Source organism: Crotalus tigris, unplaced genomic scaffold, assembly GCF_016545835.1.
Source record: "Crotalus tigris isolate CLP2741 ecotype Arizona unplaced genomic scaffold, ASM1654583v1 scf7180000019971.1508617, whole genome shotgun sequence".
Lineage (NCBI taxonomy): Eukaryota > Metazoa > Chordata > Lepidosauria > Squamata > Viperidae > Crotalus > Crotalus tigris.
The window spans coordinates 1,325,128-1,348,411 of NW_024097800.1; the positions used below are offsets into that span (position 1 = coordinate 1,325,128).

Sequence of the window (23,284 nt, forward strand, 5' to 3'; positions counted from 1 at the left end):
TGTGCTGTGTTGATAAATCTGTCATGGTTTTAAAAAAAGGAGCAAATTAGAGGCGCAGCTTCCAGTGCAGAGCAGTCTTCACCAACCTGATTCCCTTTAACTATAGAGCTGCAAATTTCATCAGCTCAGGGTGCTAAATAGATTTTTAGCTATTTCTTTTTAAATGGTTGCTTAGCAATATTTAATGCTTTTAACTGTAGAATAGATATTATTATTACATTTAATATTGATCAATATGATTGAGGTGAAAATATTTATTTCAAACAATCCTATGTATTATCCCTTTTGAAATGAATATTTCTATTGAAATAATAATTCTTTCATTTCTCAGTTAATTCTAATGAACAACTCAGGAATAGCAGTCCAATATTTAGCATTCAATTACTTAAAAAAACACCTGCCTAAAAGAAACTTTGAATCAGAGAGAAGATTCTTGGGTGCATAAAAAATTTATAAAATTATACCTAATTTTCATGAATTGTGCTTTTTCAATTTTTGACAAAAGGCTTATTTTCTTTCTGTATCTAAGTTCAGAAAGAAACATAAAGAGCACCTGGAAAGAGCTTTTGGCAATTTAGCACCACTGAAGCCTCCTTCTTTTACCCAAAAATTTTAATCTCATTTTTAAAGAAAAATATGATGATGCAGTTTTATGACTTGAAAATTACTGCAGATTCCCTTTCTTGAATATGTACAAATGTTTGTTTGATTTCATGCTTCCACATCCTATCCTGATCTTATGCTGTTTGGTGAGGGGGAGGCAACTGGGGATGGTACTCTTTCATGTCATCAAAGCTAAGGCAATGCAGAACACCACACACACACTGGCATTAATGCTCCTCCGAATGGAGATCTGAATGCTGGTTTTATTCAATATAATATTAACTTGTACAGTTACAGCCAATATAGTGAAAAAATTGGCTGTGATGTGTTGTTTCACTTCCTAATGTCTGTTTTGTGGAGCAGGAAGCCTTCTAGATTTCTGAAAAAATAGCCTCCAGAATGTGACCTTTGTAATCATAATCAAAGAATTAGGTTATTAGTGTTGTTAGTATTATTGATATTTGTTCTAATTAGCCAAGGTGGATAGCATTAAAATGAAATATTAAACATTTATGTGCAAAATAAACATGTCCAATGCATAGAAGAAAGCTGATTTATTTACTTTGTAGAAATACAGTAATTTTGTGTGTGTGTGTGTGTTTGTGTGTGTGTGTGTGTATTTGGGAAGGGTTTTTTTTAAAGGAACATATATATGAGGGCATTCTCCATGAGTAAACTCATTTGAGAGTGATTGATCCAGCAGGACAGTGCAAGTTCCATAGCCAACAAAATCTTAAACATGGGTCTCTGCATTCTTATTCCAACCTTTACACTAAGATAAACTTTATACTTTGCAATTCAGCTACTTTAAAAAAAATAAAATAAAGACTTTCTCAACTTTATGCCAGGTTCAAAATTATTTTCTCTTCTTCCTGTACAGGATAGAGGTGTGTTGACTTTGAGTACAACTGGTGCAAACACATTCTCCCAGTTTAGAATGCTTGAATATTCTCCACAGAATTTAAAATCTAATTTTCTAGGGACATAAAAGGCAACCATGGCCATATTAGTTTATTAAAAAGGCACAAAAGAATCTGTAAGCTTTTATGTTTCAAGAACAGCCTAGGGTTTCTGCATCAAGGTATCTCTCCTATACAGACTTTTGCCCTCTAGATGTAGGACCTTGGGAACATTTTGAAAAAGCCTTTTGGAGAAATATGAATTCTCCGTTCTATTGATTCATGGCATCAATGTCTAACAGCTTCCTACACTGCAGAGGAATGGCTCAAGATTAAGGGAGTCACCCAGCATGATCTTCTGCTTCAGCCCTTCAAAGCAAGAATAGGAAAAAGGGCTCCATATGGTTTTTCATAGACACCTAGTTGGACATAATTCACTACTTTTGCAAAATGCATTATCTTCCACTGCATCTCTACAATCGATTAATAATGCTATAGATTGTTTTTTTTTCCCGTTTGGCAGTTCCTTGCTGTTTCTCTTCCCCCCCCCCTCTCTCTCTGAAGTAGATTTTTTTTCTTTAATTACATTAATGTTAAAGAAAGGAGCAAAATATCCTGGGGATTCTTGTCATTATGCAAATATATCAACTGACTGTGAAAAAAAAAATAGTTAGCTATCTATCACAGTGTACTTGAAAAGAAGTTTGGTCAATTATGTATTGAGGCTTTGTGTTCTGGTCCATTTCCTACACTCTTCTCATGTCACTTGTTACAGGGGAACATTTTTCACCAAAACTCTCACTGAGGTGCATTTCATGCCACATTTCTCTCATAAAACATTATCACTGAAAGCAGAGGAGAACATGTGCTTTAAAAGAAGCCTTTATTCTTTTAATTTCCATTGAATTGCGGGTGTCATTTTTTTCCCTTAATGAAAATAATGTAATAAAAACTCTATACTCACATATTTTATGATCAATTTAACATGGCAGCAAGAATTTAATGCTAATTTCTCCATGCCACTTTCTTTTTGCAGACATAAATGACTTTGTAAAACTGCAAACATTGTTTACCTTCACAATAGTGGTGTTTTAGCTGCACCTGAAAGTGAATTCAAGAGTAAATTGCCAGTGGAAAATACTAGAACAATGATCTTCTTCCAGCATCCTTTAGGAACATTCAGTCCTTTATTTGACACAATAATTTAATTTCAACTTTGCCACTATTAGAGATGATATATTGTGTGTGTGCATATATGAAGGTGCCTAAGGATCTGATCTGGGCAACAATTAGTGAAGCAGGTTATAATTTTATTTAAACTTGCAAGAGCATTGTATTTAATGGTATTGTAAATGTATTGTATTTAAACTCCATAATTAGAGATTATAGAGATGGGCAAATTATAGAGATATATTGTAAAGTTTAGCAATTAGCTAGCTATGTTCTACTAGGAGAGGTTAAAAGAGCATGTGATGCCTGGGAAGAAAAGCAGAGAGCAGCTACTTTAGATTATCATTGTTTTAGAAAAAGAAGAAGCAGAACATTAAACCAAGAAGAGATCTTTAACTCTTTGTCCATACTTGCCCCCTTATGGTCAGTAAGTCATGAAGGATTAATGAAAAAAATAATTGGACTTAGTCTTCCAAAAATCACTCCTCCCCCTCAAAAAAGAAAAGATTTATTTCTAGTCTTTCATTCAGAAGCTCAGGGTGGTGTAATTAGCACTCTCCCTAATTTTCCCACACAACAATCACTTGTGTTTGGAACAGTCTCTTTGGAATTAGGCAAACTTAACAAATCTAATGAATAAAATTCTGTTTTCATCTGTTATTAAACAAGCAGCATCTAATTTCATTTTAGGCATATTCCTCAGCAGAGTTATGTACTGATACACAACCCAATGTATTACCTCATCTTCTTTTTCCCAACTTTTTCTGTTAACAACTAGAGAAGAGGGTGAAGACTCAACCCAAGATCTAAAATGCATAAGTGATTTTTTTTTAATATTGAGTTATGCAGTCTAAAGCTTCTCTCTCTAACCACATATATACTGTATTTTCAAGATCTATTTAATTTAGTCTGTCTTACCTTCTCTGGGTTTCTAAATGATTCTAACTACTACTATTTAGAATTAAGAAAGATCTTCATATTCTGGCCAACAGTTGCCCTGGATCAGTCAGGCTTGCAGATGACTTTTTTTGGCCTGCTAAAACCTCTTTATTGCCATTGCTTTATCACTGAATAATCATTTATGCATGGTAGATTTATGCTGTTCTGTACTTCTCTTCAGCATTCTTCTCTGGACTATGCCCTGCTCCACTTCAGGAAGTTTCTAACTCCTCTTGAAGCAACACTTCAGGAGTTGGTACGGGAGTTTCAACAGTATAGTGGTGTTGGATCCATTTCAGAATGACCATCCAGCCATTTGCTTTCATAAACTAGCAGCCAATCTTTAATAGCCAAAACTATTTAGTTTATCTTACTTGCCAGAACTTATACACTTCCACTCTCCCCCAGTTACAATCTCTTCCCTGATTTTTTTTTTAAGGAATTCCTCTGGCATTTCAAAACTCTACTTCTGATGCCAGATGATAACCCTCCTCCTATGAGATTCTTTTATCATATTGGAAACTAAATTAACTTCTAATATTTTATTAGCACAAAACAGTTAATAGGAAGCCATGACTGAATGTATGGTATGTTACCATTTGGCATCACAAAGTAAAAAGGTAAGTTGGGCTGGGAGAGAATAACTGGTCCAAAGCTTCTATGACTGGGGGTGGGCAACCTTGGTCTTCCTGCTCCTAATAGAACATGTTAAGCATTAAATCACATTTTCTCTAAGGAATGGATATTCAAAAATTGATTATTCTTTATCATCTAATTTCTTAAACATTAGTGAAGAAGAAAACATGGTGATATCTATATGTTGAGCAAAACTAAGAGAAGTAAGACCGCTCTGTAACAGATCATGCTAAAATTATCTTATCTACTTATACAGTAGAGCTGTGTTCTCAGAAGGCTTTTTACTACTATCACTGTGGCAGTGATGGTGGAGAAATAGCTAACATTCCCAGTGCCCCTCATCACTGATTTCCATTATTGCTTTACTATGGCTAAATATAAAACAAAAGGCTAAAATAATTTAATGTTTTGCAGTCAGTTGTCTTTTATTTTAAGTAAATGTTTACTCCCTAAATAGGCTGTAAAACTTTCTCAATAAAAATGTTTTTGCTGAATTTTTAAAGTATTTATTTTATTTATTATTTATTATATCCTGCCTTTATTATTACTATTATTTTACAAATAATTCAAGGCAGCAAAAAAAATATCCAACTGATCTTCCTTGCCTCATTTTCCCCACAACAACAACCCCGTGAGATGAGTTGGGCTGAGAGACAGTGACTGGTCCAAGGTCACCAAGCTGGCTTTCATGGCTAAGGCAGGACTAGAATTCAGAGTCTCTTACTTTCTAGCCTGGTGGCTTAATCATCAGACCAAACTGCCCAACCACAGATATTTCAGATATATCTTTTTTTTTCTTCATGGATAAGCTCAGATAATTTTATTTATTTTCTTGTGTGTTTTACATATCATTTCATACTATAATCACAGAAATACTTCAAGTCAGTGTATACTGATATACTTTTTATTCCATTTGGAAATATTGACTTGGATTTCTCCCCATCTTCTCCCCCTCCCCCACATTTTCAGTAGAGGAAAAATTGTAATTTCAGCCTGGAGCAATGGTAATATGATTTTTAAAACATAGGTAGTGATAGCATGTTTATTTTCAGTTCTAAATACCATGGTTTGGGAGGAATTCTGTCAGTTTAGATTAGGTTCCAAAAAGGGCAGTGAGGATGACAAAGGACTAAAATATATGGCTTACAAAGACAGAGTAAAGAAGATTTGGCCATTGCCCAGTTTTCATTCCTAACAGTGTCTATGTATTGCACTCAACCATTGTGAAAAACTAAGAGTAATAAGGACATTTTTTATGCATCTTTAGAGATAGTTGTTAATGCTATGAAGATACAATAAGTCACTGGTAGAGAAATGACCTGAAAATGTTTAGCCTTGAGAAGAGAAGATTAAAGAGGGATACAATAGCAATTTTCAAGCATCTGAAAGGAAATCATAGAAAAGAAGGTTAATGCCTTTTCTCTATCATTTCAGAGGTAGGGCTTTAAATTTCAGAAAAGAAAATTGTAACTGAACATAAGAAAAAGCTTCACAGCAGAATATCATTTCAACAACAGAACTCAGAAAGGAGGTGGGCTATCTTCGTTGGCAGTGTTCATCTTTCAGCAATGCTTTGAATTGAATTTTTGTACTGAGAAGAGGTTCGGCTAGATGGCCTAAAGGATGCTTGCAAAATTCAATATTCTATAGTTCTTCTTATCAAGAGCATCTCTTTAGGCAGGCTACTTTCAGAGGATAAAGGAGAACAAGTGACTCTGAATATGAAGAAACTATTCCAACTGAAAGGATATAGTCAAGTCTTAATGAGCTTAGATGCCAGAGAGGGGTCAAAACAATAGCATTTTTCCTGTGGAGTCCCTAACACAGGAACTAAAATGTTCTACTGGCTATATTTGCCCTTGTTTGGATATTGGAAGTATATAAAAGATAAAAAACCTTTCCTACTTTAACAGTTAATTGGCTACAATTAATTGGCTACTTGTTAAGAAATTGATTTATCACATTTAAAAAATGGTACATAACTGTCACAGTTCTCCACTATTTCTTTCATATATTTCACTTCTAAATTGATTAAAATTCCATTTATACTTTAAAGCAGTAAGTTCATACGACTTTGGAAAACTGTGAGAACCACCCACATTCTTTTTATGCTCTTTTGTTTAATTTATATATTAATTATATATTATTTTACCACTTAATAATAAATGTCACAATCTCAATAATTTCTAAAGAAATTATGACATGTTTTAAAATAAGAAAAGTTAACTTACTTCTCTATTATACTTGCTGGATCACTTTTTCAGAGTACAGATTTTCTCCTTGCTTTTAAACAACTGAAACACAGGTTAGCAAAATTTCTTCTTTCTGTGTGTCTTCTGACTTTTAAGGGCAGGGTTATCTGACTTTTAAGAATACAAATGCCCAGAGAGTATAGAAAAAATGTTTTTGCTAGTTTCACACATACATTTTTTAAAAATGGTTTTTTTTAAATCACCCACTGGAATTTAATGAAATTAACATACCAAAAATCTTCTAATTGTGGAATAAAGAATTAGAATTTTTTATATTGTTGAGACAATGTTACTGTCTTAAGTTCTATAGCAAGAGTGTCAATGTTAGGTACATTTAACCATGTTGAAAATGCTTATTATTTTGGACAACTTTGAGAAAGAGATATCCCTCACACACAAGTGAGTTACCCAGGGTCCCTAGCCCCATTAATTAAAATATATAAAGCTAAGGTTACCTCTATGCTCTTGTATGGAGCAGAAGTTGGGGGTCTATGTTCTACTACGGTGTTAGAACAAACACAGTCCTACCACCTGAGATGTATTTTGGGTGTAGATCTAAGGACATCTGCTACAGCAGTTAGAGCTGAATTTGGAATCTATACAATTCGTGCATTGTTTAAAATCAGATCATATAACTACTGGTACAAAATCAACAAAATGGAGACTGATACACTCCATAAGTTATGTTTATTGGACCAGATAAAATCACAATTACAACTCTCTTGGATTACTAAACTGACAAATTTTGTAAGAAGTTGTGGCCTTCCTGTCTCTTATGTAACATATTAAAGAGCTGTTCAAAGAATCATGGACATAGAAGCACAAAATGATATAGCCACTCTTAGTAAGGCTGGTAACTTGAAAAGCTATTTAAAGTTACAACTGCCAAAATTTATGTGAGTGAGATTCAAATAGCTTGATACAATGGTCAGATATGGGAGGTTCCATTCTATACGATATGATGGACATATTTGTGGATCAATAAAAATAGAAGACTTGGCTCACATACTATTTAATTGTTGTTGTATAAGAGGGTGAGAGACAGGTAGTTTGGTTCATATATTAAATGAATGACCTATTAGGAACCCCATATTAAAACAAATCTTATGTACAGCCAGAATCTGAAAACAACATTTAACATGGCACAGTACTTGAATTAAATGGTTTGGCTGAGATTGCCAATGTGAGACTGATTGGGGTAGATTGTAGGGGTGATACTGAAATATAATTTTATCTTATTTTACTTATCTATATAGTAAATTATTATGTTTTACTCAAATTTCATTTTAAATGGTTTTTATAGGATTTTATTAATAATTTGTGTCCGGAACTCTGCATTTTGATATGGCCATATTGTTCATAGTATGTTTAGGTGTGTGTCATGTATGTGTTTCACTTGAGAGCAGGCAACTAAATTTCATTTTTGATGTCTGCCGTTGTGCCCACAGTAAAAAAAATGACAATAAAGGTTACCTTATCTTGCTTTGTCTTGTCTTACCTTACCTTACCTTACCTTATCTTATCTATGGGCTAATCAATAAACTAAACTTTAGTGAGTTAATAGATATTTGTTTTCAGCAATTAAATTTTAATTGGGTACATAAAGGATATTTTCCAAGAACCACCTATTAACTGAGACTTTTTCCAATATAAGTTAATTTCTTCTGTTACATAGATTGCTTTGTTTTATCATTTCAAGGACGGCTTCTCAGAAAAAAGAGGTTATTACATGTTACTTCCTCTCAGGGGAATGTTTAACAATCCTGTTAAAGCTCAATGCAAATATCAATGTTATTGTTTCATATATATTGCTTGTTATATTTTAAATGTATGGAAAACATGAAAGAATACATTTGAATTCAAAATTGTGCTCAGTATAGTTTAAAATGGTACCTAATGCAGCTGATCATGTATCAATGAAAATTTGTCTAATAAACATACTGTATACACACAAATGCACAGAAGTGACTTATTATCTGACATTTTTCAAGTAATATAACTGGGGTTCTAAGATGGTATAGCAAACCATGTATAACAAAGATGGTTTTTTGGGACTTCCAATTTTGTGTGGTAGTGACCAGTTGCAGGCTTGCAGATTCTCTGCACCCCCATAGCTAATTTCGCCCTGCCAGGGGACCCTAAATGGGTCTAAGTTGCCCCAGAGAGGCAGCGAAGAAAGAAGGGTGCCCCAGCGACTCTGGAACGACTTCTGTTCAACTTGGGGAAAGCTTTCTAACCCAACAGGAGAAAGATTGGCTGTACTTCATCGACCAGCCTAAGCTACTTGCAACCACAGTCCAAAAGTACTAACCAACAGAACTGTGAATGGCGTGTTTGAAACTGGGTGAGGAATTTGATCTTCTCTTTTCTATTCTATATTTAATTTCCTGGAAAAGATCTCCAAGAAGCAAAATACTTCCGAAAGGGAAGGAGGGAAATTTCTGCCTCACCCTTATAATAACGGAAGTGGCGAATTAATCTTGTTTATGGAAGATCAAAATATATGGAAGTGAAATAAATATAAAATCTGAAATTTAAAACTTAAATCTGGATAAATCTAATATTGTTGAATGGTTAAGACTTTCATTCTAAAGACAATTGCTCATTTTGGAAATTGAAAAACAAATAGATGCTGACACCTAGTGGTGGATGAAGACTATGACAGCTATGACTTTCATATAAGACTTGGCAAAACCTGGGAAAAGCTGATCTGTGTTTGTGACCTTCAAAGCTTTAGCAACAAAGAACAATTGTGACAAAAAAGAGACAATAATCTGGGCTGTAGACAAAGAGAGAATTATAAATTTCAGAAAAAAATATTTTTTGAACTATTTGGATTACAAATATCTATTTAACTGACACTCTAAAGCTATTTGCAGAGAAAAGAAAAGAAGAGAAAAACTCAAATTCTTGGCCATCATGGATCAGAGACACACAGAAAGAATATATCAAGAAAACATAAATACTTCACAGGAGGAGATATATAGTATACGGCAACTATTTATTTTAAATACTCCACAGGAGGAGATATATAGTATATGGCAACTATTTATTTTAAACCACAAAGAAATTCAAAATAACTTTGAAAATATAAATCAATTATTTCCAAGTTAACGCTACAACAACAAAATTCCCAAAAAACAACGAGAAGGAGCAGATAAAACAGATAAGTGGATACAAAATTGAGAATAGAGACTCAAAGATGGAACTTAACAAAACAAGGAAACGTGATTTAATCCTAGTGGGAAAAAAAATCACAAGAATTGGAAAAAACAATTTATCCCTTAAGACTCCAAAATAAATCTGAAGACAAGAAAACAGATTGTATAAAATGGACTATAGAGATGTCAGGAACCTCGGAGAGAAAGGAAATGATAAGAGAAGCAGAGAGAAAGAAAAAGAAAAATATTTTCATTAAACATGGAAAGGCAGAAGCCCTGTACAAAGATACTGCATCTGATTTATTTTTTATATCCACAGTAATAATTACAAATGTATGGAACTCAGCAAAATACATTGATCAAGAAAGATACTGGGCAAAGGAAAAAGACTAAAGTAGAAATCAAGAAAATAGATGATAGGACCTACCAGAGAGAATACTTTAAAAAGAAACATTTGTTTGAATATGGTTAAAGAAATAGAAAAAAATTGGAATATATATGTCATTCTAAGAGGGATGAATCCCTTAAATAATATAGTATGCTTTTCCCCCCTTTTTATTCTATTTCTTAATATTATAAAAAAGTTGAAATGGCTTAGATAAAGGAAATGTTTTAGATATTTAAATGGGATTGAATTTAAGAAAATTATGATGGATAAAAATGTTTTGAATAAGAGTTAAAGGACTAGGTGACTAGAAGCATTAAATGGAATATTTAACGATTAAACATATTTTTAATTATAGTTAAAAAGAATAAGAAATCTTGGAAACAAATATATATTAGCTTATATTATATTATTAAGTAGTTTGTTATTTTTATGTTTCTTTACTCTTGCTCGCCTTTCTTTTTTTACTGTTTTATCTATTTCTTAAGAAATGTAAAAGTGCTGAGAAGGTTCATGTGGAAAAAATAGACTTAAATTTTTAAATATAATTAATTTTTGAGAAAACCAGTAAGAATATTTTGAATTTTGTGGGAGAAACAAATTTAAATAAGGACTGTAACAGAATCTATGATAAGGCAACCAGAATGATTGGATAGAAAAGAAATATTATGTTGATGTGATTATTATTTTTAGGAATATTGGGAAATATATATATATATATATATATTTAATTGTTATCTATCAAAACAATAAGAATTGTATTAACTCAATGTTTGTAAAAGAGGACATTTTGGGGAAAAGAGGAAATCAACTAACACCATTATGTGGATTATGGATTATAGAAATCAATTGTTAGTGATTGTTTTACAAATGTAAACCCAGACAACACACTGTTCACCAATTATTAAGTGATTTATGTTTAAAAAACAATAAAATATATTACAAAAAACAAAGGTGGTTTTTCTTTGAAAGAATTGACACAAAGTCTCACAGTCTCAAAATCTCCTCAAAGTGTTTTGAAGGCAGATATGCAATCATCTTCCACCATCAAAGAATTAGAAAAGCAAATAAGAAAATGAGAATACATAATGAGCCACTCATGTGAAAGGGCAAAAACTATAGAAAGCAGTATCCTACCCAAGCAACAAAAATTCCTCATGCTCCATTCCAAAATAAAATAAAATAAAACATAAAGTAAAATATATTTCCAGAATCTATTGTCTCTCTATGTTTGTTTCCAGATAATATTTTTAAAAAAATCTAAGTTATGCTTCAAAAAAGTAGTCATAAACATTCCTTCCTGCTTTGCATGGAACAGCTTTCATTGGAAGAGGATGACCATGTCATATAAAAGGAATGTACTTTGACTTTCTATTTTTTCTTTCCTATAGAAATTAGCATTTCTATAGGAAAGAAAAAATTGAAGCTTTCAAAAAAAAAATAGTCTGGTGAGCAGCAAATTAGGTAGACCATAAAATAAATAGTAATTCACAATTTTATATTAAATTAATTAAGATAAAACTGAAGAAGGCACCATATAGGTCCATGTGGAGAACTTAGATGAGTGTTGTCATGCTTCTCATTTGCAAATGCTAACAGACCACAAGACTTCCAGAGTTAGTTTTTAATCCCAGCAGACAAGCTTTTGAAAACATTGTCTGCAATTGTAAATGCTACTATATTTTGGAATCATCAGTAGCAAGCAGCTTACAAATAAATGGCTTCATAAAAATCACAAGCACCACTACAATTGATAAAAGGGTAAATATAAATATCAACAATCAATAATTAACTTTATATATCTACATAAGTTAATGCTACTCACAGAACCAATAACTTTTACATTTAATATTGCAATTCAGCACCTCCAAGTCACTAAAACTGAACAATAAAGTGTTCAGAGGTTGAAAACTAAGAAGATGGAATTAACCCTAAAAGAAAAAGGAAAATACTGATAAAAAGGGTAAGAAGAGGGAAATGAGCAATCATTCTGCAGTTTATAGTCCAGTTGAGCACCAGTCCAGTTCTTTTGCTACTTTTCTGCAATCCAGACTTTACTTTCTGAAGTTTGCTTAAGAAATATCCAAGAGCTCTTTAGGCTGTGGTGCAGAATTATCCCTCCCTCCCTCCCTTCCTTCCTTCCTTCCTTCCTTCCTTCCTTCCTTCCTTCCTTCCTTCCTTCCTTCCTCCCTCCCTCTCTCCCTCCCTCCCTCCCTCCCCCTCCTTCCTCCCTCCCTCCCTCCCTCCCTCCCTCCCTCCCTCCCTCCCTCCCTCCCTTCCTTCCTTCCTTCCTTCCTTCCTTCCTTCCTTCCTTGACATTGTTTTACTCCTATTGAGGTGGGATACTGAATTGAGTGGGATACTGAATTGCTTCATGGGTTACAAAGCAGCAAAAGGGAGTCTACATCCTCCTATCTTTCATTTTATAAATGAAAGCATGGCAGGCAGAAGAAAATCTAATATTCAGTCCTATTGGAATAGGGTATGATCTTAATTACACAGATGCAAATGAAATCCCAGTCTATTCTGCTATGTACAAATTAAAACATCTTGTCATGCTTTTCATTTATCCCTGATGAGCTTATGAATTAATGATATATGGAATGCTCCATGCATTGAAGAGTGTCTGGGAAATGATACTTTGGATTCAGAAACAACGTAACAAGAGAATGAGATTTATTGGTTATGGGTGGAAGAATTTATCTCTGTATATAATTCAATTTCAAACCACAATCAGCTTTCAAAGCAAAAGTCATTCTAATACTTGTTTGGATATGTTGGAATTATTTGGAATATATAACTCCACCAGCATTTTTAATTCTGGTTCTCTCCAGATGTCCTAAACCAAAAAGTCCTAAAGTTCCTAAATCATGCTACATGGAAATTCTGCAAAATTGTACCCCAATACATCTGGAGAATTTTAAATTAGAGAAGGTTGTTGTAGAGCATTTCCTAATGGATCATCCATATTCATTATATCCTGTTTTTCTTTGAAGGGGAAGTTGGATACAGAAAGAGTTGTATTCTACTACAAAGCAAACTATTACTCTTTGCAGGTGTTTATCAGTATGTATATCTGTTTGTTTGGGTGCTTTGGAAAATGTTTGTGCATGTGGGAAAAATAGGTAGATTCAAAGTTCTGCTGTCAAACAGTTATTCATTTATACATTTATTTAATGAGAAACTGCCATAACTGGAACATACTAATGAAAATAGATTTTTCAAAACCTATAGATAAAAAAGAATATATTGTGTTGGAAATGGAATCAACACTTCCAAAGTGTTTTATATATCCCTATATGGCTCTAAATTCATAAATCTCTTTGCAATTCTTTTTTAAATAAATTAATTTTCAATATTTATATTAACGTAGAGCAACATTTTTAAGCTTTCTAAGGTGAAGAAATATGAGTTCTCATATCCAAATATTTACATAATGAAAATAATCATTTTATACTCTTGCAGACCACTGCTACATCTACTCCAAACTAATTGTTCCTTTTTTCCAGACCTGCACTTGTAATATTTTAAATATTATTTTAAAAGGAGAAGATATTTTATGTGACAGTTCATTATTTTGGGAACATTCCCTTCTTGGATGCAAAAAGAATTTCAACACAGTATCTCCTTTTTATTTTATTTTATTTTATTTTTATTTCTTTTGCTTAATTTTAACTAAGATGCATATTAGAACAGAAAATATAGAGCCACCTATGACATTATGCTAGTCCAGTGTTCTCAACCTTTGGAATTTTAAATGTTTAATGTTCCAACCTTGGGGACTTAAAAATTCCAGACTTACCCAGCCAGGATGCTGATTCGGGAATTCTGTGAATTGAATTCCATGCATCTTAAATTCCCAAAGTTGAGATAAACTGTTCTAAATCCTTTTCTTGATGGAGCAGAATGACAGGAAAGCAAACCACCACATTTACTTCAAAAAAAAAAAAAAAGGCATTTGTTTACAGGCAAGGCATTGGTTCATGGCCAATCCCCAACATCTTTCCTTTGCATCCTTGCCAAAATATATTTCAAGGCAGATTGTGATGGGAATGGAACACAGAATCATCCCTAGAAATTACATTTACTGGCATTTTCTTGCTATGTGCCTCCTCTGAATCTTTTGATGCACGTTCTTCTTTCAATCTACTTAAAACATTCTTCCCCTATGAAAATAGGTGCCATTTTCAAAGTGAAACTACTATTTGGAAATAGGTTTTTCATTTGACTTTGCTTTTTAAACTTCTTTTTAAGCTCTACATGGCTTGTAAATATGAAAGGCTGTTCTTGACATTGCATTATCTCAGGACAGGCTCACTGCAATTCCTGCAGGATTATGAGAATGATGAGAGAGAACAGCAGGACTACTGCCCTAAGAGACCATTACTTCTTTGAGAAATACAGGAGAGTTTCTCTTTTTTTACTTTTTTATTTTTTAAATTAATCCACTTTTTAAATGAAGTAAATAGTGGAAGGAAGGAAGGAAGGAAGGAAGGAAGGAAGGAAGGAAGGAAGGAAATTTTCCCAAGTAAACCTTCTATAGCTCCACCTCACCCTACCCAATCCTGTCTTGACCCTTCTCTTCCCTCCCCTCCCCTTCCCTTTTGATATTTTCCTTCTCTTTTTGGATTGATAATAAATATACAGTTTGAGGAAATCTGCCATATTTTTCTTTTGTACAATAAAGTTTTATTATAAATCATAACCTATATTTTGATCTTCAATATACTTTTTGCCTGTGCTGTTTCTCACTTCATTAGCAAGAAATTCCATAAATCTGTTTAATGACTTTGAAATTATGTGTCTTATTTAATTCAATTTAATTTAATATTATCCATGGGAGACATGCTATTATTTTGATAGTGTTTTGAAATATCATTTCTCTTCTGAAGTTTGATGAAGGCAATAATACATAAGCCTGGGGGCATCATTAACAGCTTTTAAAGAGGAAGAATAGAAAAATGAAATTGAACATGCTTGAAGATAGGTGATCGTATCAGTTGAAAGATGTAATATGTTGCAACTGTCCCAGGAAAAAAAAAAAACATGAAGTAATATGTTCAAGAAATGTAGATGTAGGAGCAAGTTTGGTTAGTGGTAAGGCACCAGGCTAGAAAATGGGAGATTGTGAGTTCTAATCCCACCTTAGGCATGGAAGCTGACTGGATGACTTTAGGCCAGTCACTCTTTCTCAAACCAAACTTCCTCGCAGATTTGTTGTTGCAAGGAAAATAGGAGGACAAAAGAGTATTATTTATGAAAAAATAAAGACAGGATAAAATTAACTAAATGATTATATCAGCCAAATAATGTTGTATCAAAATATATCATTCTGATACATCTGCTGGTAGTATGATGATGGTTTGATCTTTTAAGTTTTTGAGGGCTTCTCTGTCTTCTGCTTTGAGTTGGTTCTGTTTCTGTTCTGTTTCAGACAAATCATCACCATCCTACCTCTAGACAAATGTAATGTCTAGAAAGTATAGCACTCCCATACATACAACCCTACTATGGATTAGGTATGTAAATGACACTTTTGTCACAATGAAAAAGGAACAACTAGAGTAGACATATGAAATATTCAACAACATTTTCATAGGAATAAAATTCATGAGGGAAAAAGAAAATAGCACACTACCCTTTCTGGATATATGCATCAGGAGAGGCAATATAGCAAATTAGAAACACAAGTCTATTGTCAAACCACTCACACTAACCAAGTGCTCCACTATCAAAGTAGCAACCCAACCTCCGACAAGAAAAACTGTTTAAGAACACTCTTTAGATCAGTGATCCTGATCATCAGGATAAGGAAACAGACAAACTATACAACATCTTCCAACAAAATGGATACTCAAGCAACTTTCTAAAAATGCCTGACCACTCAATTAAACTTAGCCCAATCAACTCCCATGAAAAAGATAACACTGCCATATATACAAACATCTCAGAAACAACCGTATGGCATGACTGTAGCACACAAACCAACTATCACTCTTCAAAACATCTTAAGTAAACCAAAAGATCAAGTTGCACAAAAAGAAAAGGCATTTACAACATTTACATTTAGTGTAAGGGCTTTAATAGCCACGATGTAGGAAACACAAGTAGAAGATTACCAGAGCACATCAGTGAACACCAACTAGCAGCCAGAAGACATGATGAAAACTCCTTAATGTCATAAGACATGGACAAATTTAATCATAGTTTCAACTGGGAAACTGTGAGCAACTTACACCAAGATAAGTTCAAAAACATTAGAGAATTCCTGGAAGCCTGACACTTAGACAAATCAACCAACAACAGGCATATAGAGATAAACAATATTTACATACCATTCAAAAGAGACAATCAAAAAGCTAAAAAGGAAAGAAAAAGACAAGCACCTGCTCATGAGCAATCAACACCCAAATAAGCAGAGATTAAAACCAGGATTAATTCCAGACCAACGAGCAGTAACAAGTCAATAGCCTAATCAAGAACCTACTAAGAATGTTCCCACCAACCCTGATAGGGCAAGCCACATGTATATTAACAGAGCAAACCCCACTTCCTTCTAGCACAGCAGTTCTCAACCTGTGGGTTGCGACCCTTTTGGGGGTCACATGAGCCTTTCACAGGAGTCACCTAAGACCATTGGAAAACACATATTTCCGATGGTCTTAGGCAGGGCTTGTCAACCACCTTCTCTCCCTCCCCCCCCCCTCTGCTTCACCTCACTTGTTTGTGGAAAATATGCTGCTTGGCGGCAGTCTACACGAACTCTACCAAATGTGCCCTGCAGGGGGTGCATGAAGAGCGCAGGCGCAGAGCAAGGCCCCGCCTTCCCCAGGGACTCATTGTGCAGCAACTGGATTGACTTCTTCTCGTGCGCGCAGGTCAGTGAAGGGGAGGCCGCCGCAGCACCCGACTCTTGTGCCCGTCAGCTGGTGATCCCCGAACTTGCACTTGTCAGCCGGGAGGTCTGGTAACAGCCGCCAGTCTCCTGTGCCACTCTACCCGTCCTTGTCTCCTCCTCCGCCTGTTCATGTCGAGCCCGCTGGGGCTTGACAGTGAGAGAGGGAGGGAAGGAGGAAGGGACTCCTCCTCCTCTCCTAAGCTTCAAAGCACGATTGGCTTCCCAAGGGCGCCACAATCCTCACGAAAGTGGGGGGGGGAGAAGCAAAGGGGGTGAGAAAGCTCACGGCGGGCTCAAAGGAGTACCTGTCAGCGTTGGTGATGAGAAATTCCCCATAAACCCAGGGAAGGGGTGGAGAAAAGGAGCTCCCTTTGGGAGGAAATCGCCACCCTCTTCTCCTTGGCCTTGCACTCTTCTGTTCCTCGGCAGCCGGGCTGCCAAGCCTCTGCTGGCTGGAACTTTCCTTTTCTCCCTCTTGGTCTCTTCCTCCTTCCCTCCCTCTCCCATTGTCCCTTCCTTCCTTCCTTCCTTCCTTCCTTCCTTCCTTCCTTCCTTCCTTCCTTTCCTTCACCTCCCTCTTTGTCCCTCCTTCCCTCCCTCTCTCCCATTGTCCCTTCCATCCTTCCTTCCTTCCCTCTTGTCCAAGATCGGGGCAAACCTCTACAACTGATCTGTGCTTCTGCAGAGCAGCCAAGAAGCAGGTCAGCTGTAGCAGCTCTCCTTGGCTCCTGCCCAGCAAACTTGCTCGAGCTTTGCTAGAAAACATGCCGCTTGCTAATTTAGCAGAAGCGTGAATCAGCTGTAGCCCGGCACTGATCCTGGGGCTTCTGCTAACTTAGCAAGCTGCATGTTTTCTGGCAAAGCTGAGCAAGTGAACTGGGCAGAGCTCTCCTCTGCCTCTGGCAGCCTGTCCCCCTCCCCTTGTCCCTTCCTGGGCACGGAGGGGGGAGGAAGGAAGGGACAAAGAGGGAGGGAAGTAAGGGACAATGAGAGAGGGAAGGAAGGAAGGAACAATGGAAAGGAAGGAAAGAAGGAAGGGACAATGGGAAAGAGGGAGGGAAGGAGGAAGAGACTAAGGGAGATGAAGGAAAGGAAGGAAAGAAGGAAGGGACAATGGGAAAGAGGGAGGGAAGGCGGAAGAGACTAAGGGAGGTGAAGGAAAGGAAGAAAAGAAGGAAGGAAGGGACAATGGGAGAGAGGGAGGGGAGGAAGAGATTAAGAAGGAGGTGAAGGAAAGGAAGAAAAGAAGGAAGGAAGGGACAATGGGAGAGAGGGAGGGAAAGGAGAGAAGAGACTAAGAGGGAGGTGAAGGAAAGGAAGAAAAGGAAGGGACAAGGGGAGAGAAGGGAGGGAAGGAAGGCAGGCACCTACCCTAGTCCCATCCCAGAGACCCACAGATTCCCCCCCACAGGCACTCTGCAATCTGAGTGATCAGCTGGCCACGCCCCCTGGCCATTGATCACGTGACCCTGGGACACTGTGAATGTCATAAGTATGAATCAGTTGTCAAACATCCGAATGTAAATCTCATGACCCTGGGGATGCTGCAACAATCATAAGTGTGAAAAATTATCATAATTCGCTTTTTCAGTGCTGTTGTAACTTCAAACAGTCACTAAGCGAATTGTTGTAACTCGAGGACTACCTATACTTTCTCAAATTTTCCTCTTTATTTTTTGGTCAAGTTTTTGATAGCCCCCGGCCAGCTGGATCGGGGGTTGGGGGTCACCAGAACATGAGGAACTGTATTAAAGGGTCGCAACATTAGGAAGGGTGAGAACCACTGTTCTAGCACCTTCTAGTTACCTGGTTGGATAATGAAATGTCTGCAAGAAAACAAACTCAGCACTAAGTTTCCCACAGATTATAACCTTTAAAAAAAAATCTTCATAATTAGTCAGATTATCTGTTCTGATAAAATCTAAGAAAATTGTACACTGTACATTGTAAAAAAAAAATCCATCATATTTGATAGTAATCTTGTTAACAACCAATGCTTCCCAAACAATAAAATGCATTATATGAACTGTAACCAGACAGTACTGCATTACCTTTGCACCACCCATATTTTCTAAATAGCATTTTAATGCAAGATAGATAGTGCAATTTGATGGCTCCATAGATGTGACAAACAGGTTTGCTAAATAGTGTCATAGAAGAAGATGCAGCAACATGCTAGAGCTGAACTATACTCTATTGGAATCAGAAGAAAATGTGTCCTTGTATATGAGTGATGGGGAAGGTCTGCTTGCATCAGCTCCTCTAGATAATGACCTCATCTAACCAGAGCATGAGACTGAACCATAAAGTATAAAGATATATATCCAAAGTGACACCGAGGAAGCAAATACTGTGCATTGTTAGTAACCAGTATTCTGGGGGGGGGTAGTTTTAATTTTATAAGTTATTACTTTTTTAAAAGCTAAGAACATTAGCAAATGTGTTTAATGTGCATATTGTTTTAGAGCTAAGATTATCTTGTAATTACTTTAGCATTATAGAAAAGCTGACAGACACAAGCTCTCCGTTAACACACATTTTAATGCCATGCATTTTACTTGAATGTTTCCCAAATAGCTTGTCTAAAAGCCTCCATTTGGTTCTGGAAAAGGAGCCAAGCTAAAAAAATCACAGAACAACCAGGAATGAAGTGACACAATTATTAAAGTTCAGGTGCCTCTGTCCTGTTTGAATTAAGAAACAGTGTCTGTTTCCTCCATTAATCTGAAGGGAATTCCATAGCTGGATACTCGTTGATCTGATTTGAAAGTTATGGAGGGTAAGAGCTTCAGTGATTACTAGAAATTTTTAGTATTGGGAACTTAGAACAGGGGTCCCCAACCCCCGGTCCATGGACCAGTACTGGACTGCAGCATGCCAGAAACAGGGCCACACAAACAAGCAAAGCCCCATCCGTGGGATGCAGGCAGTACATAAAACCACGCCCCCCTCCGGTCCGCAGAAAACTTCTCTCCACGGAACTGGTCCCTAGTGCCCAAAAGGTTGGGGACCTCTGCCTTAGAATATCAATTGATATAATTAAAGTCTATAAACATTGTACATTAATCAGAGTACAACAAAGGAGAAGTTGGAAAGTATATTTATCTACAGGATTTTTAGTAATTTTCTTTGCCCTTATTCTCTTTTCTCTTTTTTTGCATCTTAAATGACAATTGGCACTCAGCTCAGGGATCTAGATTCTTGCTACATTGTTAAAATTGTATAATATACTTAATGTTTCTTTATAGTTAATTTCTAGTAAATATGTGTTGTTCCATCTGTACAACTTTGGGAATTCCTTTGTTACTTACAGATATTTATACATCTGTATACAATATAGAACAATATTATTCTATACTATTTTTGCTTTCTCTTATTGCTTGCTGGTTCTCTTTCTTTTTATTTTAAATGTGATTAATTAATAAATAAAAAACAGTGCAGTTAGTATCCTACTTTGAACACTTGGTCACTATGGGAACAGATTGGTGGACCAGATAGGTAATTGATCAGTTGTAGCAGAATTCTGATGTATATGCATTTTTAAATTTATCTCATTGACTTGTGGTGATCCAACAGTTGGATCACCCTTTAAATGTGACAACTTCCTTAATGACAAAGATTACTGTAACCAGAAGCTTTAGACATACTTTTTAAGGTAAATCAACAGTATGGAACAAAGATAACTTTTAATTATAAATTTGATACTTTGAGTCAAGCAGGAGGAACTTAGAAAAGTGAGGAGACATTCTCCATCCTTAACTTTTAGTAGTATGGACCTCTGCAGAACAAGTGAAAAGAAAGAAGTCTGTTATTTTAATAGAGATTGGCAGTGTAGAAATGGAATGAATGAATGAATGAATGAACGTACATATCTCCCCTAAAGAATCTCCAAATTAATTAATAAAATTGTATCTCTTATTCAGCCAGGCTTATTGTGTTGCATCTTTTTTCACAGATTTGGAGGTGAAATAATATTTATATTTTGTAAAACTGCTTATCTTTTCATTCCTCCTGTTTTATTCTTTTTGTCTGTTTTCTTGTAAAGTGTGCATAATTAATTTCTCTAAAATGCAATACATAATTTCAAATAAATTATTTTCACTGTTCTATTTCTGTGGCATATGCAGCCACATAGTTAGTGAATTTTGGAAACAGCCTTTTTAGTGAGCAGACAGCTTTTGTCTTTGCCTTATATTTTTTTCTCACCCAGATGGAAAAAAATCCACATCAGTTTTGAATTCTGATGTAACCTTTTTAATATCTTGTAAGTTTATTTTGAGAGGAAAAGTGTTAAATCAGATTTGGTCTAAAATGTGTTAATGGAAAAAAAATGAAATGATGCATTTTTGTAACCTAATTGTAAAGAGGTAACATAGTTGCAGAAACAACAACTATAAGTCCATACTGCCATCTAGTGATTTCAGAACAATTAGTAATGAAGTTAGGAAAGGTTTTTTTCAACAAAATGTATTGCCATTCTAGATATAACCAACATCTTATTTTTTATTTTATTTTTGAAACTCAGCATTTTGGAATTATTTTCTTTCAGATATTGTACTTAATGTAATGTATTGTACATAAATATGTGAATTTGTTTACCATCTCCATATATATCTATAGGGTTATACACTTTTATTTTTCCTGTACAGCATGAATAAAATGGCAATGCACTTTCACCTTTGAAACATGAATTAGACTTTTTAACTTGTGAAGCAGCTAATGCAATCCACTTTAATTGGCACCACTCATTAATAATTTGATAAGCCAGGATATTTTAATTGCAGCAAAATCTCTTAGAGTATTATTGAGTTGTAGAACTTTACTTGTGCTTTGAAAAGTCTTCACAATGTATGAGAGCAGATTCAAAGCACCTTTGCTTAAATTATTAAAGCAGCCATATTTTTTTTCCCAAGCTCATATTTTAGAACACGGGCTCAAACTCGCCACATCATGTGACATGCCGCGATGTATCGCAACTCTTTTTGCATTACTGGCAATGGGGTGGGCATGGCTTCAGTATGATGAAACCAGTCCACGGGCCTGCAGTTTGACACCCCAATATCATGTGTATTGTACAGCATTTATTTCAAAGCATCAACCACCCAAATGGGTTATTTAGAAACTAACAAGATTTTTAAAGCATTACTAATAAATGATATTTTTAGTAAAAAAGCAATTATTACAACGTCATTGTAGAAAAATCATAACATGTCAATTACATTATTCACTTCCTTGATAATTTCCTTTAACTAACATATTGTTTCCTTCCAATGTAATTTGACTAAATTATCTAACCACTCTGTATGTCAAACCAGCAGGCTGCAAAGGTTGTTTTCCATTTAAACAGACAAACAACAATAACAATTTTAAAAGTTTACATTCTATATAACATGTAATCTGCCCCATATTATAGTCTTCTATGAAAAAAATGAACATAAATTGTTCTTAGATTGGTTTTCATGATGATTGTGTAGAAATTCCAGGCAATTATTTCCATATCTGGAGTACTGTATTCCTTATTTTATCCAAGATAGAAAATACAACTGATAGATCATTTTAGCCAAAAAAAATTTTAAAAATCAGTTAAAATGACTAGAAACATGTTTTAAAAAGGAAACAGATTAAAACAAAAACTCCTACCAAGCCTTTCCAAGATAGTGAGTATTATGGAATAACTACAACCTGGAAATGAATTTATTTATTTACTTTGTTAAAAATGTAATCAAAAAAGCAAATTTCCAGCAATAGCGAAATCCCCCAATCAAATGTTACTATGTTTTTCTCCCTTAGGAGGTGCTATATCTCCATGTGAGATGTACATTGAAGCTTTGGGACAAAATGAGGTGCTTGCGCAAACGATCCGCTGTATCCTTTCTAGGAGTCCTTGTCATTTGCTTGTTGTTCTTGAACTTATACATTGAAGATAGCTATGTCTTGGTAAGTTGGATATTATATAGAATTAATTGCTCTTTAATAGCACAGGATAACAAAAACAAGCAGACTTTCTAAACAAAAGCAAATAAAGTGCAAAACTCCAAAGGAAAAAATGAATTGTCTAGGGTAGTGTAAAGAAAGAGTTCTGGTTTAATTTAAATTTTCAGTTGATGATCTGATTCAAATTGCAATTAGTTTGATCTGGATTTTTAAATATTGTTAGCAAAGCCCTTCCAAATCACTGAATTAATTTAGAGGCACCTAATTCAATGGTTTGATTCAAATTGTCAGTCCATTTTGGAAAGGCATTTCCCTTTATAAATTTGGTCAAATCCTCAAATCAAATCTCTGTGCAGCAACATTAGTAAGGGAGAAAAAAAGGCATTTATACCAGCTCCTTGTTTAAC

The 23,284-nt window shown here is 35.1% G+C and overlaps 1 protein-coding gene across 5 annotated transcripts in view; it reads left to right on the forward strand.

The window, feature by feature from the left end:
• Window positions 1–23,284, forward strand: part of MGAT4C (MGAT4 family member C) — a 176,668-nt gene that overhangs the window by 140,175 nt on the left and 13,209 nt on the right. For all 5 annotated transcript variants that reach the window (XM_039365209.1, XM_039365212.1, XM_039365213.1 and 2 more), the window contains one exon: window positions 22,734–22,880. In XM_039365209.1, the coding sequence (XP_039221143.1) occupies window positions 22,734–22,880 (147 nt within the window). The remainder of the gene's footprint in view (window positions 1–22,733; window positions 22,881–23,284) is intronic.